General features: G+C 44.8%; 1 protein-coding gene across 1 annotated transcript in view; it reads left to right on the top strand.

Annotated features, from left to right (window-relative positions):
* LOC121576630 (insulin-like growth factor 1 receptor) overlaps positions 1-16,048 on the top strand; it is a 157,770-nt gene extending 141,722 nt beyond the window's left edge. The window contains exons 20-21 of the mRNA XM_041889934.2: positions 7,495-7,629; positions 14,972-16,048. Coding sequence (XP_041745868.1) covers positions 7,495-7,629; positions 14,972-15,506 — 670 coding nt within the window. The 3' untranslated portion in view covers positions 15,507-16,048. The remainder of the gene's footprint in view (positions 1-7,494; positions 7,630-14,971) is intronic.
* The last annotated feature ends 1,290 nt before the right edge of the window (positions 16,049-17,338 follow it).

The following is a 17,338-nucleotide window of genomic DNA, read 5'->3' as shown; positions in this document are numbered from 1 at the left end:
GCAAATTTGTAAAAAAAAAAAAAAGTATTCAGAGCCTTTACTCTGTACTTTGATGAAGCACCTTTGGCAGCGATTACAGCCTCAAGTGTTCTTGGGTATGACGCTACAAGCTTGGCACACCTGTATTTGGGGAGTTTCTCCCATTCATCTCTGCAGATCCTCTCAAGCTCTGTCAGGTCTCTCCAGAAATGTTAGATCGGGTTCAAGTCCGGGCTCTGGCTGGGCCACTCAAGGACATTCAGAGACTTGTCCGAAGCCACTCCTGCGTTGTCTTGGCTGTGTGCTTAGGGTCATTGTCCTGTTGGAAGGTGAACCTTCGCTCCAGTCTAAGGTCCTGAGTGCTCTGGAGCAGGTTTTCATCAAGGATCTCTCTGTACTTTGCTCTGTTCATCTTTTCCTCTATCCTGACTAGTCTCCCAGTCCCTGCCACTGAAAAACATCCCCACAGAATGCTTCCCTGCCACCACCATGCTTCACCGTAGGGATGGTGCAAGGTTTCCTCCAGACGTGATGCTTGGCTTTCACGCCAAAGAGTTCAATCTTGGTTTCATCAAACCAGAGAATCTTGTTTCTCATGGCCTGAGTCCTTTAGGTGCCTTTTGGTAAACTCCAGGCGGGCTGTCATGTGCCTTTTACTGAGGAGTGGCTTCCGTCTGGCCACTCTACCATAAAGGCCTCATTGGTGGAGTGCTGCAGAGATGGTTGTCCTTCTGGAAGGTTCTCCCATTTCCACAGAGGAACTCTGGAGCTCTGTCAGAGTGACAATCGGATTCTTGGTCACCTCCCTGACCAAGGCCCTTCTTCCACGATTGCTCAGTTAGGCCGGGAGGCCAGCTCTAGGAAGAGTCTTGGTGGTTCCAAACTTCTTCCATTTAAGAATGATGGTGGCCACTGTGTTCTTGGGGACCTTCAATGCTGCAGACATTTTTTTTGCACCCTTCCCCAGATCTGTGCCTCGACACAATCCTGTCTCGGAGCTCTATGGACAATTCCTTCGACCTCATGGCTTGGTTTTTGCTCTGACATGCACTGTCAACTGTGGGACCTTATATAGACAGGTGTGTGCCTTTCCAAATCATGTCCAATCAATTGAATTTACCACAGGTGGACTCCAATCAAGTTGTAGAAACATCTCAAGGATGATCAATGGAAACAGCATGCACCGGAGCTCAATTTCGAGTCACATAATAAAGGGTCTGAATACTTGCAAATCTATTTTCGCTTTGTCATTATGGGGTAAAAAAATATTTAATCCATTTTAGTATAAGGCTGTAATGTAACAACGTGGAAAAAGTCAAGGGGTCTGAATACTTTCCGAATGCACTATACACACACTCAGATATACACATTATTCTCTCAGAAATTATCTAAATGGGATCGTCTGTTGGATTTTCTAGCAGATATGCTTCAAATTCTTTTTATAAGTTATTGTCTCTCACTTACAATACCTGTCAGTCAGGGAATATTGATGATGTCCTTCTTTAAGGATTTTTTAAAAGTAACAAATACTAAACAAGAAGTAAACACTAGAGCTTCCCAGTGTTGTTGTTCGGTCTGAGCCACCATACTCAAAACGCTTTAGCAGGTTTCTGTGCTGTTTCTCAGTCTTGGTATTCAATCATAAATCTTGATAATATTATTTAAAAATGAAAGGGGGGGTCTGTCCTTATTGTCTATAGTTGGACACACCCATGTACCAAAGCAGGAAGGTCTCCATTGAAAGGCCACAGCACATGACCATGTGCAACCTTGTGTTATGTAGATGAGGTTAATGTCTCGAGGGTCTAGCCTTATTATCTACAGCTGGACGGCCATTCTCACCCATTTACCATAGCAGGAAAGTTCTCATTGAAAGGCCACTACACATAACACAAGGTTAGGTAAATGTCTTGAGGGTCTAGCCTCCCAAAAAATATATGAAAAAATAAAACAAGGATGTGATTTGTAACGTGTGAATAAGAAAAACAGCAAAATCCAAACAGCAAAACCAAGTGTGTAGCTCACAACATGAAACAAACAGTCATCAACCAGAAGAAAATAACGTATGTGTGCACATGTTTTCCAAACCACACTCCAACATTTACTGTAGGGTGCCATGTGTGATAGCAGCATCCTGGAAAGACACTTGACCTGCTGGTGAGGAAGCACACGTCTATAGCCACTCTGGTTGCCCTGTCTGCCGACATGTTTATTGGGTCCAGGAAGCTGGTGTCCCCTTGTACCACCTGCCTCCACTTTCCTGGAAGCAGGTCCCCAATGGGTATGGAGTGGTCAACAAACGCGGGGTGGATGTACCGTGTTGATGAATCTGTGTTGTCAGTGTCTGTGGTGCAAAGGTAATTGTGGAGGGCCACACAGGCCTTCACAATGGTCTCAGCTTTCTCTGGGGCAACCTCAAGGGCTCGTCCCAGGATCCTCCATCTGGCAGCAAGGATCCCAAAGCAGTTCTCTGAAATTCTTCTGGCTCTTGAGTGGCGGTAGTTGTAGATCTTCTCGGCGTCATCAACCTTTGAATACAATAAAGTGTTTCCATTAGTATTGAACAGGCTATCAAATGTGTACTGTAACAACTGTGTAGCCTATGCTTTGGACATAGGCTACATCCTCTTATTGGGATGCAAAATCACTTTTATGTGAGGCAAATCATTACAACGTCTATATTAGTATAATTTTCACATCATATGCATATAGTCACATGTAGTTAGCGTATCTAACCTGGATATGGTCGGTACTTTGCATCGCAGACTGCCATCACGACCATTGAGAGAAAGCCCTTGTAGTTGTAGTAATCGCTGCCCGAGTTTGCCGGATCTCAGATCGTAACATGTTTTCCATCGACAGCAACTTCACAAAACAGATCATTCCAACGATCCCCAAAATCTCTGCCGATTTCGGCCCATTGTTCCACGGAGGGATAAGCAACAAAATCCTCCTTCAGGACATGCCAGATAGCCTGGCACACTTCCGTGACGATGGCACAACCTGTCGCGATTCCTAGCTTATAAATTATAACTCGCAGCGATACTTTGCTGTGTGCTGCCACTCGCCAAAAACCAAAGGGTCACAGACAGCCTTTCTGCAGCACTTACGGGCAAGCTGTGAGTTCTCTCGTGCGAGATGTGAGGGGCAAGCCGCTGAAGCAAGTCGTCAAATCTGGCAACCGACATCCGAAAGTATTGAAAATGTCTTTCCTCATCAATGCTTCGCATAGGTTGGACAAGAGACGTGTATTCTCCATTGTCCACTCTTCTAGTGTTCAGTGGACAAATTTTCTCAGTCTTTTTTTTCTTCACCTCCTTAGTAGTAGTAGCAGTTCAAGGTCTTGCTGTTCAAGCTCTAGCAATTGCAATTCAAAAAGAGACATGTTTGCTTCTGTGGCAAAAAAAATTGTGTCGTAAAGCATAGAACCCCAGACTAGCCTGACATGTAGCTAGCATTTGTAAACAGGCATATAACACCGGATCCGGAAGTTCAAACGTCGTCGCTAGCTGGTCAAAAAGAGTGCCTCGGCCTCTCTTGCTTGGTAAGCTACTCTGGCTCCCCAAGCCCCCTAGTGGATATACACTACACAAGGTGGACTTCCTCTCTGGGTGGAATGCAATGAAAAGAGTCTGCTGCTCCCAAAAAAACGACTCCACCCACGTGCACACATGCACGTAGATCATCAGAGTGGAGCTTGTAGCCACGGTTAGTTCCCTCAACAGCAGGGGATATACAGTGAGGGAAAAAAGTATTTGATCCCCTGCTGATTTTGTACGTTTGCCCACTGACAAAGAAATGATCAGTCTATAATTTTAATGGTAGGTTTATTTGAACAGTGAGAGACAGAATAACAACAAAAAAATCCAGAAAATGTTATAAATTGATTTGCATTTTAATGAGGGAAATAAGTATTTGACCCCCTCTCAATCAGAAAGATTTCTGGCTCCCAGGTGGTAGAGCACGGCGCTTGTAACGGCAAGGTAGTGGGTTCGATCCCCGGGACCACCCATACACAAAAATGTATGCACGCATGACTGTAAGTCGCTTTGGATAAAAGCGTCTGCTAAATGGCATATTATTATATTATATTATTATTTAGGTAACGAGCTGAGATTAGGAGCACACTCTTAAAGGGAGTGCTCATAATCTCAGTTTGTTACCTGTATAAAAGACACCTGTCCACAGAAGCAATCAATCAATCAGATTCCAAACTCTCCACCATGGCCAAGACCAAAGAGCTCTCCAAGGATGTCAGGGACAAGATTGTAGACCTACACAAGGCTGGAATGGGCTACAAGACCATCGCCAAGCAGCTTGGTGAGAAGGTGACAACAGTGTGCGATTATTCGCAAATGGAAGAAACACAAAATAACTGTCAATCTCCCTCGGCCTGGGGCTCCAAGCAAGATCTCACCTCGTGGAGTTGCAATGATCATGAGAACGGTGAGGAATCAGCCCAGAACTACACGGGAGGATCTTGTCAATGATCTCAAGGCAGCTGGGACCATAGTCACCAAGAAAACAATTGGTAACACACTACTCCGTGAAGGACTGAAGTCCTGCAGCGCCCGCAAGGTCCCCCTGCTCAAGAAAGCACATATACAGGGCCGTCTGAAGTTTGCCAATGAACATCTGAATGATTCAGAGGAGAACTGGGTGAAAGTGTTGTGGTCAGATGAGACCAAAATGGAGCTCTTTGGCATCAACTCAACTCGCCGGGTTTGGAGAAGGAGGAATACTGCCTATGACCCCAAGTACACCATCCCCACCATCAAACATGGAGGTGGAAACATTATGCTTTGGGTGTGTTTTTCTGCTAAGGGGACAGGACAACTTCACCGCATCAAAGGGACGATGGACGGGGCCATGTACCGTCAAATTTTGGGTGAGAACCTCCTTCCCTCAGCCAGGGCATTGAAAATGGGTATTCCAGCATGACAGTGACCCAAAACACACGGCCAAGGCAACAAAGGAGTGGGTCAAGAAGAAGCACATTAAGGTCCTGGAGTGGCCTAGCCAGTCTCCAGACCTTAATCCCATAGAAAATCTGTGGAGGGAGCTGAAGGTTCGAGTTGCCAAACGTCAGCCTCGAAACCTTAATGACTTGGAGAAGATCTGCAAAGAGGAGTGGGACAAAATCCCTCCTGAGATGTGTGCAAACCTGGTGGCCAACTACAAGAAATGTCTGACCTCAAGGGTTTTGCCACCAAGTACTAAGTCATGTTTTGCAGAGGGGTCAAATACTTATTTCCCTCATTAAAATGCAAATCAATTTATAACATTTTTGACATGCATTTTTGTGGATTTTCTGTGTGGTTATTCTGTCTCTCACTGTTCAAATAAACCTACCATTAAAATTATAGACTGATCATGTCTTTGTCAGTGGGCAAACATACAAAATCAGCAGGGGATCGAATACTTTTTTCCCTCACTGTATGGCCTTAGAGAGCTAACAAATAATCATTGGCAATGATGCGCTCTTTGTGTCAAGCTTAGGTTTTGGTTTTCTGTTGCAGTTCCTTAGTGGTCTCTAGGTAGTATACAGGCTCATTGTATGAATGAACAAAATATGGATACGGCAAAACATTTACAAACATTTACATTTGGCAGACAATGCAGCCTATGTCCTTTTTTGAATAATATATGGAGCATGAATTTATGAAAAAACGTTTATTCTGTTCTTTGCACCATCTGCTTCCCACTGTTAGAGAGCGGTCTTACTCAACATTATACTATGCAGCACCATCCTTGTAAAGTGCTGCCAGAGACTATTTCCATGCCCTGCTGGGCCCTGTGTATGGATGATTTTGCCTGTATTACCCTGCATGGTCCTACTACAGTATGCTGCTGCTGATGGAAGATGCCATTTCCATCGCTATTCACACGGCCTGGACAAGAGGAACACCTCAGAATGTGGAAATGCTGTTCATTGACTACAGTTCAGCATTCAACACTATTGTTTCCTCCAAGTTCGACACCAAGCTCATAGCCCTGGGACTGGAAACCACTGTCTGCAACTGGATCCTGGACTTCCTGATGGTGGTCTGCACAGGCTGTGTGGATTGGCAACAACACCTCCTCCACACTGATCTCTTAACACATGGGCCCCCACAGGGGTGTGTACTCTGCCCTCTGCTGTAGTCCCTGTTCACCCATGACTGCGTGGCTTTGCACGACACCAACTCCTTCATCAAGTTTGCTGACGACACCACGGTTGTAGGCCTGATAACCAACAACGATGAGTCAGCCTATGTGATCCTCTGTAGCTCAGCTGGTAGAGCACGGCGCTTGTAATGCCAAGGTAGTGGGTTCGATCCCCGGGACCACCCATACACAAAAATGTATGCATGCATGACTGTAAGTCGCTTTGGATAAAAGCGTCTGCTAAATGGCATATTATATTATAGGGAGGAGGTAAGTGAACTGGCATTGTGCTGCCAGGACAACAACTTCTACCTCAACGTCAGCAAAACAAAGGAATTGATTGTTGACTTCAGGAAGCAGAGGAGGGAACACACCCTGATCCACATCAGCTGGACTGCAGTAGAGAGAGTCAGCAGTTTTAAGTTCCTCAGCGTCCACATCACCAAGGACTTGACATGGACCAACAACAGGCCCCGTGTTGCTCAGTTGGTAGAGCATGGCGCTTGCAACGCCAGGGTTGTGGGTTCGATTCTGGGGGCCAGTATGAAAATGTATGCACTCACTTAACTGTAAGTCGCTCTGGATAAGAGCGTCTGCTAAAATGACAAAAAAACAACAACATCAAAAACATCACCACTCTTGTCAAGAGGGCGCAACAGCGTCTCTACTTCCTAAGGCGGCTAAAGAAATTCGGCATGCCAGCCCGGGTCCTCTCCAAATACTACCACTGCAACATCGAAAGCATCCTGACCGGTTGCATCAAGGCCTGGTACGGGAATTGCTCGGTCCATGACCGCAAGGCCCTCCAGCAGGTGGTGAAGATTGCCCAGTATATCACTGGGACCATGTTCCCACCCATCCAGGAAATTTACTTGAAGCTGTGCCAGAGGAAGGCCCACAGCATCATCAAGGACCCCACACACCCCAGCCTCGAGCTGTTCACTTGAACTGGACTGATCACTTGCACTGACTCTCCGCACCTTAGCTCGCGCAAACTCGCACACACACACATCACAACTCCTGCTACCAGACTCTTATTATTATTGCTAAATATTGCACAATTTAAACACTTGCCCCCCAATCCCCCCATCCCCAAAACTTGTAAATATTGGACTATAAATTCTGCCTTCCTGTATTATACTTATGCAAAAATATATAAAGTAAATGGCTCAGTAGAATATTTTATGTTCGTATTCTTATCTTGTATTATTTCTTATTGTTGTTGCATTGTCAAGAAGGAGCCAGCAAGTAAGCATTTAGTTGGATGGTGTATACCATGTGTATCCTATATATATGACTAATAAAACTTGAAACTTGAAATGAGTGTTGTTTCTAACAGGCCTGTCTCCTCTCTGTCTCCCCCTGCAGGTCGTTTGGGGTGGTGTTGTGGGAGATAGCTACCTTGTCTGAGCAGCCGTACCAAGGCATGTCCAACGAGCAGGTGCTGCGTTTCGTAATGGAGGGAGGACTCCTGGACAAGCCTGACAACTGTCCTGACATGCTGTGAGTCCCCTGCTCTTTCTCTCAATGTCACTCTTGCTCAGGGAAGGCGCAGGAGAATTTCTCAATGACAGTATTAGCTACTTCTTTCAAGATGTGGTGTTTTTCCTGTTGTCTGTTCTACTGTTAGGCTTATTCCTTAGGTGCATTTTCTGATGATATTGTCCTCTAGTACCAGCTCACTGTCATTGTTCCCTAGCTAAATCTGCCAATATTTCCATTGTGGCTTCTATTTAGAGCTGAGGGGCCAAATGTGCGTACCATATCATGAGATCCATATGCCAGAGGGAGCCAAGCAAAGGCCTGACTGGTGACATTTACATCACAGGTTAAATGGAGCACAGTGACATCATGGCCCCCATGCTCAGCTGGTGGGACGGGAGCTCCCTCCTCAGCAGTAAGCCGAGGCCCATAGAAGGGATGCCACAGCCCGTGTGTGAAAGATGCCCCTCATTCCCGATTAGTGAGGGTGCGAGGAGACAGTTCAGTGTCTGCTCATCAGCCCTTTTCTGTAAGAGAGAGAGAGAGAGAACATATATATATATATATATATATATATATATATATATATATATATATATATATATATATATATATATATATATATATACAGTGGGGAGAACAAGCATTTGATACACTGCCGATTTTGCAGGTTTTCCTACTTACAAAGCATGTAGAGGTCTGTAATTTTTCATCCAGAATCCAGAAAATCACATTGTATGATTTTTAAGTAATTAATTTTCATTTTATTGCATGACATAAGTATTTGATCACCTACCAACCTCTCCACAATGGCCAAGACCAGAGAGCTGTGTAAGGACATCAGGGATAAAATTGTAGACCTGCACAAGGCTGGGATGGGCTACAGGACAATAGGCAAGCAGCTTGGTGAGAAGGCAACAACTGTTGGCGCAATTATTAGAAAATGGAAGAAGTTCAAGATGACGGTCAATCATCCTCGGTCTGGGGCTCCATGCAAAATCTCACCTCGTGGGGCATCAATGATCATGAGGAAGGTGAGGGATCAGCCCAGAACTACATGGCAGGACCTGGTCAATGACCTGAAGAGAGCTGGGACCACAGTCTCAAAGAAAACCATTAGTAACACACTACGCCGTCATGGATTAAAATCCTGCAGCGCACGCAAGGTCCCCCTGCTCAAGCCAGCGCATGTCCAGGCCCGTCTGAAGTTTGCCAATGACCATCTGGATGATCCAGAGGAGGAATGGGAGAAGGTTATGTGGTCTGATGAGACAAAAATATAGCTTTTTGGTCTAAACTCCACTCGCCGTGTTTGGAGGAAGAAGAAGGATGAGTACAACCCCAAGAACACCATCCCAACCGTGAAGCATGGAGGTGGAAACATCATTCTTTGGGGATGCTTTTCTGCAAAGGAGACAGGACGACTGCACCGTATTGAGGGGAGGATGGATGGGGCCATGTATCGCGAGATCTTGGCCAACAACCTCCTTCCCTCAGTAAGAGCATTGAAGATGGGTCGTGGCTGGGTCTTCCAGCATGACAACGACCCGAAACACACAGCCAGGTCAACTAAGGAGTGGCTCCGTAAGAAGCATCTCAAGGTCCTGGAGTGGCCTAGCCAGTCTCCAGACCTGAACCCAATAGAAAATCTTTGGAGGGAGCTGAAAGTCCGTATTGCCCAGCGACAGCCCCGAAACCTGAAGGATCTGAAGAAGGTCTGTATGGATGAGTGGGCCAAAATCCCTGCTGCAGTGTGTGCAAACCTGGTCAAGACCTACAGGAAACGTATGATCTCTGTAATTGCAAACAAAGGTTTCTGTACCAAATATTAAGTTCTGCTTTTCTGATGTATCAAATACTTATGTCATGCAATAAAATGCAAATTAATTACTTAAAAATCATACAATGTGATTTTCTGGATTTTTGTTTTAGATTCCGTCTCTCACAGTTGAAGTGTACCTATGATAAAAAATGACAGACCTCTACATGCTTTGTAAGTAGGAAAACCTGCAAAATCGGAAGTGTATCAAATACTTGTTCTCCCCACTGTATATATATATAGAGAGAGAGGGAGACAGAGAGAGAGAGCAGGAATTGTTAGTCTGAATGAAGTCACACAGTGTGTCTGTCTGTCAGTCTGTCTTTCTGTCTGGGAAAGTGGAAGGGAACAGCCTCCCTAGCTGTCAGACGGCTCTGCTGTGTACATGCATTTCTCCTCTGCCTCTGATCTCAATGCGAAGGCATTCCCTCTTTCCCTCCACTCTCCATGGCTGACCTCACCTTACAGAGAGGGGAGAGAGGGGCGATTGTTATGCAGACTCAAACCTTGGGTTTCTATGGCAGCCTCACAGTGGTGTCCTGATTGCAAGAGAGTGTGAATTGTGTTACGCAGGGGAGGGAGAGTGTGGGGTGGAGGAGGGTTTATACTGGAAAGGTTGCCGCTGCTGGTAGCCTCTCCTGTAGTGAGTTAGTGGAGGGTTGCAGGACAGAGACCTGCAGAGCCAGGAGCCAGCAGGGGGCTGCAGAGGTGAACAATGCTGTAGTCAGTCTGAAGAAAGAGGGGGATTGAGAGAGAAGAAGACAACGATAACATAATAGAAAAAAGTATGAGCCATATTTGAAAGGTTTTCCGATCTTTACCATATATGGGTATCAAATCAAATCGAATCAATTTTTATTTGGCACATGCGCCGAATACAACAGGTGTAGACCTTACAACAATGCTTACTTACAAGCCCTTAACCAACAATGGAGTTTTAAGAAAAATAAGAGTTAAGAAAAATATTTAGTAAATAAACTAAAGTAAAAAATAAAAGAGCAACAATAAAATAACAATAACAAGGCTATATACAGGGGGTTCCGGTACCGAGTCAATGTGCGGGGGTACAGGTTAGTCGAGGTAAATTGAGGTAATATGTATATGTAGGTAGGGGTAAAGTGACTATGCATAGATAATAAACAGCGAGTAGCAGCAACGTAAAAAATGCAAATAGTCAAAATAGTCCATATCCCCAATTAGTTAGGAAATTCAGATTTCCAAAGGACCACTTTCCATCAAATCTGAATGATTATGGGGATGAGTGGAAAATTAAATACACATAGTCTATACTACACAGAACAAATATATAAACTAAAGTGTTGGTCCCATGTTTCATGAGCTGAAATAAAAGATCCCTGACATTTCCATACGCACAAAAAGCTTATTTCTCTCAAATGTTGTGCACAAATTTGTTTACATCCCTGTTAGTGAGCATTTCTCCTTTGCCAAGATAATCCATCCACCTGACAGGTGTGGCATATCAAGAAGCTGATTCAACAGCATGATCATTACACAGGCGCACCTTGTGCTGGGGACAATAAAAGGCCACTCTAAAATGTGCAGTTTTGTCATACAACACAATTCCAAAGATGTCTCAAGTTTTGAGGGAGCGTGCAATTGGCATGCTGACTGCAGGAATGTCCACCAGAGCTGTTGCCAGAGAATTGAATGTTAATTTCTCTACCATAAGCCGCCTACAACATAGTTTTAAAGAATTTAGCAGTACTTCCAACCGGCCTCACACCCGCAGACCACGTGTAACCACGTCAGCCCAGGACCTCCACATCCGGCTTCTTCACCTGAGACCAGTCACCTGGAGAGCTGATGAAACTGTGGGTTTGCACAAGCAAATAATTTCTGCACAAACTGTCAGAAACCTTCTCAGGGAAGCTCATCTGCATGCTCGTCATCCTCACCAGGGTAACTGACTTAAGTGGGCAAATGCTCACCTTCGATGGCCAGTGGCACACTGCAGAAGTGTGCTCTTCACGGATGAATCCCGGTTTCAACTGTACCGGGCAGATGGCAGACAGTGTGTATGCCGTCGTGTTGGCGAGCGGTTTGCTGATGTCTGCTTGTGAACAGAGTGCCCCATGGTGGCGGTGGGGTTATGGTATGGGCAGGCATAAGCTACAGACAACGAACACAATTGCATTTTATCTATGACAATTTGAATGCCATTCATCTGCCGCCATCACCTCATGTTTCAGCATAATAATACACAGCCCCATGTCGTAAGGATCTGTACACAAATCCTGGAACCTGAAAATGTCCCAGTTCTTCCATGGCCTGCGTACTCACCAGAAATGTCACCCATTGAGCATGTTTGGGATTCTCTGGATCGATGTGTACGACAGCGTGTTCCACTTCCCGCCAATATCCAGCAACTTCGCACAGCCATTGAAAAGGACTGGGACAGCATTCCACAGGCCACAATCAACAGCCTGATCAACTTCATGCTAAGGAGATGTCACACTGCATGAGGCAAATGGTGGTCACACCAGATACTGACTGGTTTTCTGATCCATGCCCCTAGCTTTTCTTTAAGTTATCTGTGACCAACAGATGCATATCTGTATTCCCAGTCATGTGAAATCCATTGATTAGGGCCTAATTAATTTATTTCAAATGACTGATTTATTTATATGAACTGTAACTCAGGAAAGTCTTTGAAATTGTTGCATGTTGCGTTTATAATTTTGTTCAATATAGATATAATTATGGGAATATCTAAGCTACTGTTCTATGGTGAAATATGACTAGACATTTGGTCCAATATTAGGAAACTGCATGAAAAGAAATTGTTTTCTGAGTGGTGATATTGTGGAACATGTTAATGGTCTGCAGCTGAAGATTCCTGTTTACGTTAATGTTCTGTCATAGCATAGGTTGCTCTCTTTTGTAGCTCTCTCTATCTCTAGAGGCTTGCATTGGTATGGGTATTTATAATGTTGTGAACGATGCAACATTTACATTTCATGATGTGAGTGAAATGATGTGAAAGGTAAAATGTGCTGGAATGTGTTTGTGTGTGATGAGGAGCTGGGTGCTGACATGCAGACATGATTTACTGCAGCGTATTTTCTCATTTCACATCAGCGAAAGTTATACACAGTGACAGATTGTCCAGGAAGAATTTGCAGCAGGCCAATGCCAAGCAGACAGGTTACTCTGGTGCGTGGGCCCAGCTCCAAGCATTACAGCCATTTTCATGGGAGGTCTTGGAGCCGGGGTTTAGTTTAGCCATCTAAAAGACAACTTTAAGAGACTCACTCACTGAGAGGCTAAAGAACAAGCCATGACCGACCAACCCTCCCTCCCGCTGGCTCAAACTTAGTTTGAAGTTAAGTGTCTGCTTCAGAGAGAACTACCCAGAATGCTTTGGTGCAGAGAGGCTGTACAGGCTGTTGTGGGATCAGACATAGAGAGGTGGCTGCTGGGCGAGAGAGAGAGAGAGGGAGATGACTTGGTTGTTTATGTCAATAGGCTGAAAAAGTTATTCTTAGCTTGTTTATGTATAATGTAATACAGTTGAAGTGGGACGTTTACATACACTTAGGTTGGAGTCATTAAAACTTGTTTTTCAACCACTCCACAAATTTCTTGTTAACAAACTATAGTTTTGGGAAGTCGGTTAGGACATCTACTTTGTGCATGACACAAGTAATTTTTCCAACAATTGTTTACAGACAGATTATTTCACTTATAATTCACTGTATCACAATTCAAGTGGGTCAGAAGTTTACATACACTAAGTTGACTGTGCCTTTAAACAGCTTGGAGAATTCCAGAAAATGATGTCATGGCTTTAGAAGCTTCTGATAGGCTAATTGACATCATTTGAGTCAATTGGAGGTGTACCTGTGGATGTATTTCAAGGCCTACCTTCAAACTCAGTGCCTCTTTGCTTGACATCATGGGAAAATGAAAATAAATCAGCCAAGACCTCAGAAATAAATGGTAGACCTCCACAAGTCTGGTTCATCCTTGGGAGCAATTTCCAAACGCCTGAAGGTACCACGTTCATCTGTACAAACAATAGTACGCAAGTATAAACACCATGGAACCACGCAGTCGTCATACCGCTCAGGAAGGAGACGCGTTCTCTCTCCTAGAGATGAACGTACTTTGGTGCGAAAGTGCAAATCAATCCCAGAACAACAGCAAAGGACCATGTGAAGATGCTGGAGGAAACAGGTACAAAAGTATCTATATCCACAGTAAAACGAGTCCTATATCGACATAACCTGAAAGGCCGCTCAGCAAGGAAGAAGCCACTGCTCCAAAACCCCCATAAAAAAGCCAGACTACGGTTTGCAACTGCACATTGGGACAAATATCATACTTTTTGGAGAAATGTCCTCTGGTCTGATGAAACAAAAATAGAACTGTTTGGCCATAATGACCATCGTTACGTTTGGAGGAAAAAGGGTGTGGCTTGCAAGCCGAAGAACACCATCCCAACCGTGAAGCACGGGGGTGGCAGCATCATGCTGTGGGGGTGCTTTGCTGCAGGAGGGACTGGTGCACTTCGCAAAATAGATGGCATCATGAGGAAGGAAAATGATGTGGATATATTGAAGCAACATCTCAAGACATAAGTCAGGAAGTTAAAGCTTGGTCGCAAATGGGTCTTGCAAATGGACAATGACCCCAAGCATACTTCCAAAGTTGTGGCAAAATGGCTAAAGGACAACAAAGTCAAGGTATTGGAGTGGCCATCACAAAGCCCTGACCTCAGTCCGATAGAAAATTTGTGCTAGAACTGAAAAAGCGTGTGCGAGCAAGGAGGCCTACAAACCTGACTCAGTTACACCAGCTCTGTCTTGAGGAATGGGCCAAAATTCACCCAACTTATTGCGGGAAGGTTGTGGAAGGCTACCCAAATCGTTTGACCCAAGTTAAACAATTTAAAGGCAATGCTACCAAATACTAATTGAGTGTATGTAAACTTCTGACCCACTGGGAATGTGATGAAAGAAATAAAAGCTTAAATAAATCGTTCTCTCTACTATTATTCTGACATTTCACATTCTTAAAATAAAGTGGTGATCCTAACTGACCTAAGACAGGGAATTTATACTAGGATTAAATGTCAGGAATTGTGAAAAACTGAGTTTAAATGTATTTGGCTAAGGTGTATGTAAACTTCCGACTTCAACTGTATGTGGTGTGTGGTGGAGCACCACACCAAACTGTAATGATTCTCTTTTTATGATGTTGTTTTGATGTTTTCTGTGTTCTGTCGCTGGCCTAGCTCAGTATGCTCATTTATGATTTACTGTCTAGTTATACACATTCAGCAGTATGATATTTGATGGTAGAATCTTACTGATGTTCTATGCAGAGTGCAGTAGCTGTTTGTATAGAAACCTCTGGAAGTTGTTTGGTTCAGTGAGTGTCAGAAACATTTTCATGGGCTCTATCTTGGTGCACTCTACCACCTTATGGTGAGAAGATGCAATGATAGATGTATTGGAACATATTTGAGTTGAATCCTTCATATTATGTATAATAAATGAGATCATGTGTTTGTGCCCTTAGGTTTGAGCTGATGCGGATGTGCTGGCAGTACAACCCCAAGATGCGTCCCTCCTTCCTGGAGATCATCAATAGCCTCAAGGAGGAGCTGGAGGCTCCATTCAGTGAGATGAGCTTCTTCTTCAGCGAGGAGAACAAGCCCCCGGACACTGAGGAGCTGGACATGGAGGTGGAGAACATGGAGAACGTGCCACTGGACCCTGCACCCAGCAGACCCCCCACTGCTGTCCCGCAGCCCTCCCAGGGACCCATGGGGGCCACAGGGGGCTCAGCGCCCCCTCCTCCCCAGCAGTTATGCCCAATGCAAGGCCCTTCTAATACCCTGATGGGACCTGGCTCTCCCTCCACCTCAGCCCCGGCTGCGTCTGCCTCAGCCTCCCCAGGCCTAGCCTTGGACAAGCACTCAGGACAGGTATCAGCCAACGGGCCAGTGGTGGTGCTGCGGCCCAACTTTGAGGACACACAGAACTACGCTCACATGAACGGGGGGCGCAAGAATGAGCGGGCGCTGCCACTGCCCCAGTCTTCAGCCTGCTGATCTCCTGCTCCCCTCCTCCCCCCTCAGCCAGATCACCCCACTCCTCCTCTTCTCACACAGGGTAACATAAACTTCTCCCCTGCTTTAGTTATAATGGGGTGATGGATGAGTGAATAACTGACAGACATTATACTACTCTACTGCAGTAGGAGTCTTTCATTTTTAAATAATATTATCAAGATTTATGATTGAATACCAAGACTGAGAAACAGCACAGAAACCTGCTAAAGCGTTTTGAGTATGGTGGCTCAGACCGAACAACAACACTGGGAAGCTCTAGTGTTTACTTCTTGTTTAGTATTTGTTACTTTTAAAAAATCCTTAAAGAAGGACATCATCAATATTCCCTGACTGACAGGTATTGTAAGTGAGAGACAATAACTTATAAAAAGAATTTGAAGCATATCTGCTAGAAAATCCAACAGACGATCCCATTTAGATAATTTCTGAGATAATAATGTGTATATCTGAGTGTGTGTATAGTGCATTCGGAAAGTATTCAGACCCCTTGACTTTTTCCACATGTTGTTACATTACAGCCTTATACTAAAATGGATTAAATATTTTTTTACCCCATAATGACAAAGCGAAAATAGGTTTGCAAGTATTCAGACCCTTTGTTATGTGACTCGAAATTGAGCTCCGGTGCATACTGTTTCCATTGATCATCCTTGAGATGTTTCTACAACTTGATTGGAGTCCACCTGTGGTAAATTCAATTGATTGGACATGATTTGGAATGGCACACACCTGTCTATATAAGGTCCCACAGTTGACAGTGCATGTCAGAGAAAAAACCAAGCCATGAGGTCGAATGAATTGTCCGTAGAGCTCCAAGACAGGGTTGTGTCGAGGCACAGATCTGGGGAAGGGTAACAAAAAATGTCTGCAGCATTGAAGGTCCCTAGGAACACAGTGGCCTCCATCATTCTTAAATGGAAGAAGTTTGGAACCACCAAGACTCTTCCTAGAGCTGGCCGCCCGGCCAAAATGAGCAATCGGGGGGAGAAGGGCCTTGGTCAGGGAGGTGACCAAGAACCCGATTGTCACTCTGACAGAGCTCCAGAGTTCCTCTGTGGAGATGGGAGAAACTTCAGAAGGACAACCATCGCTGCAGCTCTCCACCAATCAGGACTTTATTGTAGAGCACCGAAAGGACTCTCAGACCATGAGAAACAAGATTCTCTGGTCTGATGAAACCAAGATTGAACTCTTTGGCCTGAATGCGAAGCGTCACGTCTGGAGGAAACCTTGCACCATCCCTACGGTGAAGCATGGTGGTGGCAGCATCATGCTGTGGGGATGTTTTTCAGAGGCAGGGACTGGGAGACTAGTCAGGATCGAGGGAAAGATGAACAGAGCAAAGCACAGAGAGATCCTTGATGAAAACCTGCTCCAGGACAACGACCCTAAGCACACAGCCAAGACACAACGCAGGAGTGGCTTCGGGACAAGTCTCTGAATGTCCTTGAGTGGCCCAGCCAGAGCCCGGACTTGAACCTGATCGAACATCTCTGGAGAGACCTGAGATTATCTGTGCAGCGACACTCCCCATCCAACCTGACAGAGCTTGAGAGGATCTGCAGAGAAGAATGGGAGAAACTCACCAAATACAGGTGTGCCAAGCTTGTAGCGTCATACCCAAGAACACTTCAGGCTGTAATCGCTGCCAAAGGTGCTTCAACAAAGTACTGAGTAAAGGATCTGAATACTTATGAAAATGTGATATTTCATTTTCTCATTTTAATACATTTTCTAAAATGTCTAAAAACCTGTTTTTGCTTTGTCATTATGGGGTATTGTGTGTAGATTGATGAGGATTTAAAAAATAA

Source organism: Coregonus clupeaformis, chromosome 11 (assembly GCF_020615455.1).
Source record: "Coregonus clupeaformis isolate EN_2021a chromosome 11, ASM2061545v1, whole genome shotgun sequence".
In the NCBI taxonomy this organism is placed as follows: domain Eukaryota; kingdom Metazoa; phylum Chordata; class Actinopteri; order Salmoniformes; family Salmonidae; genus Coregonus; species Coregonus clupeaformis.
Note: the sequence above shows the minus strand (reverse complement) of the source record. Positions and strands in the feature narration are given on the sequence as shown.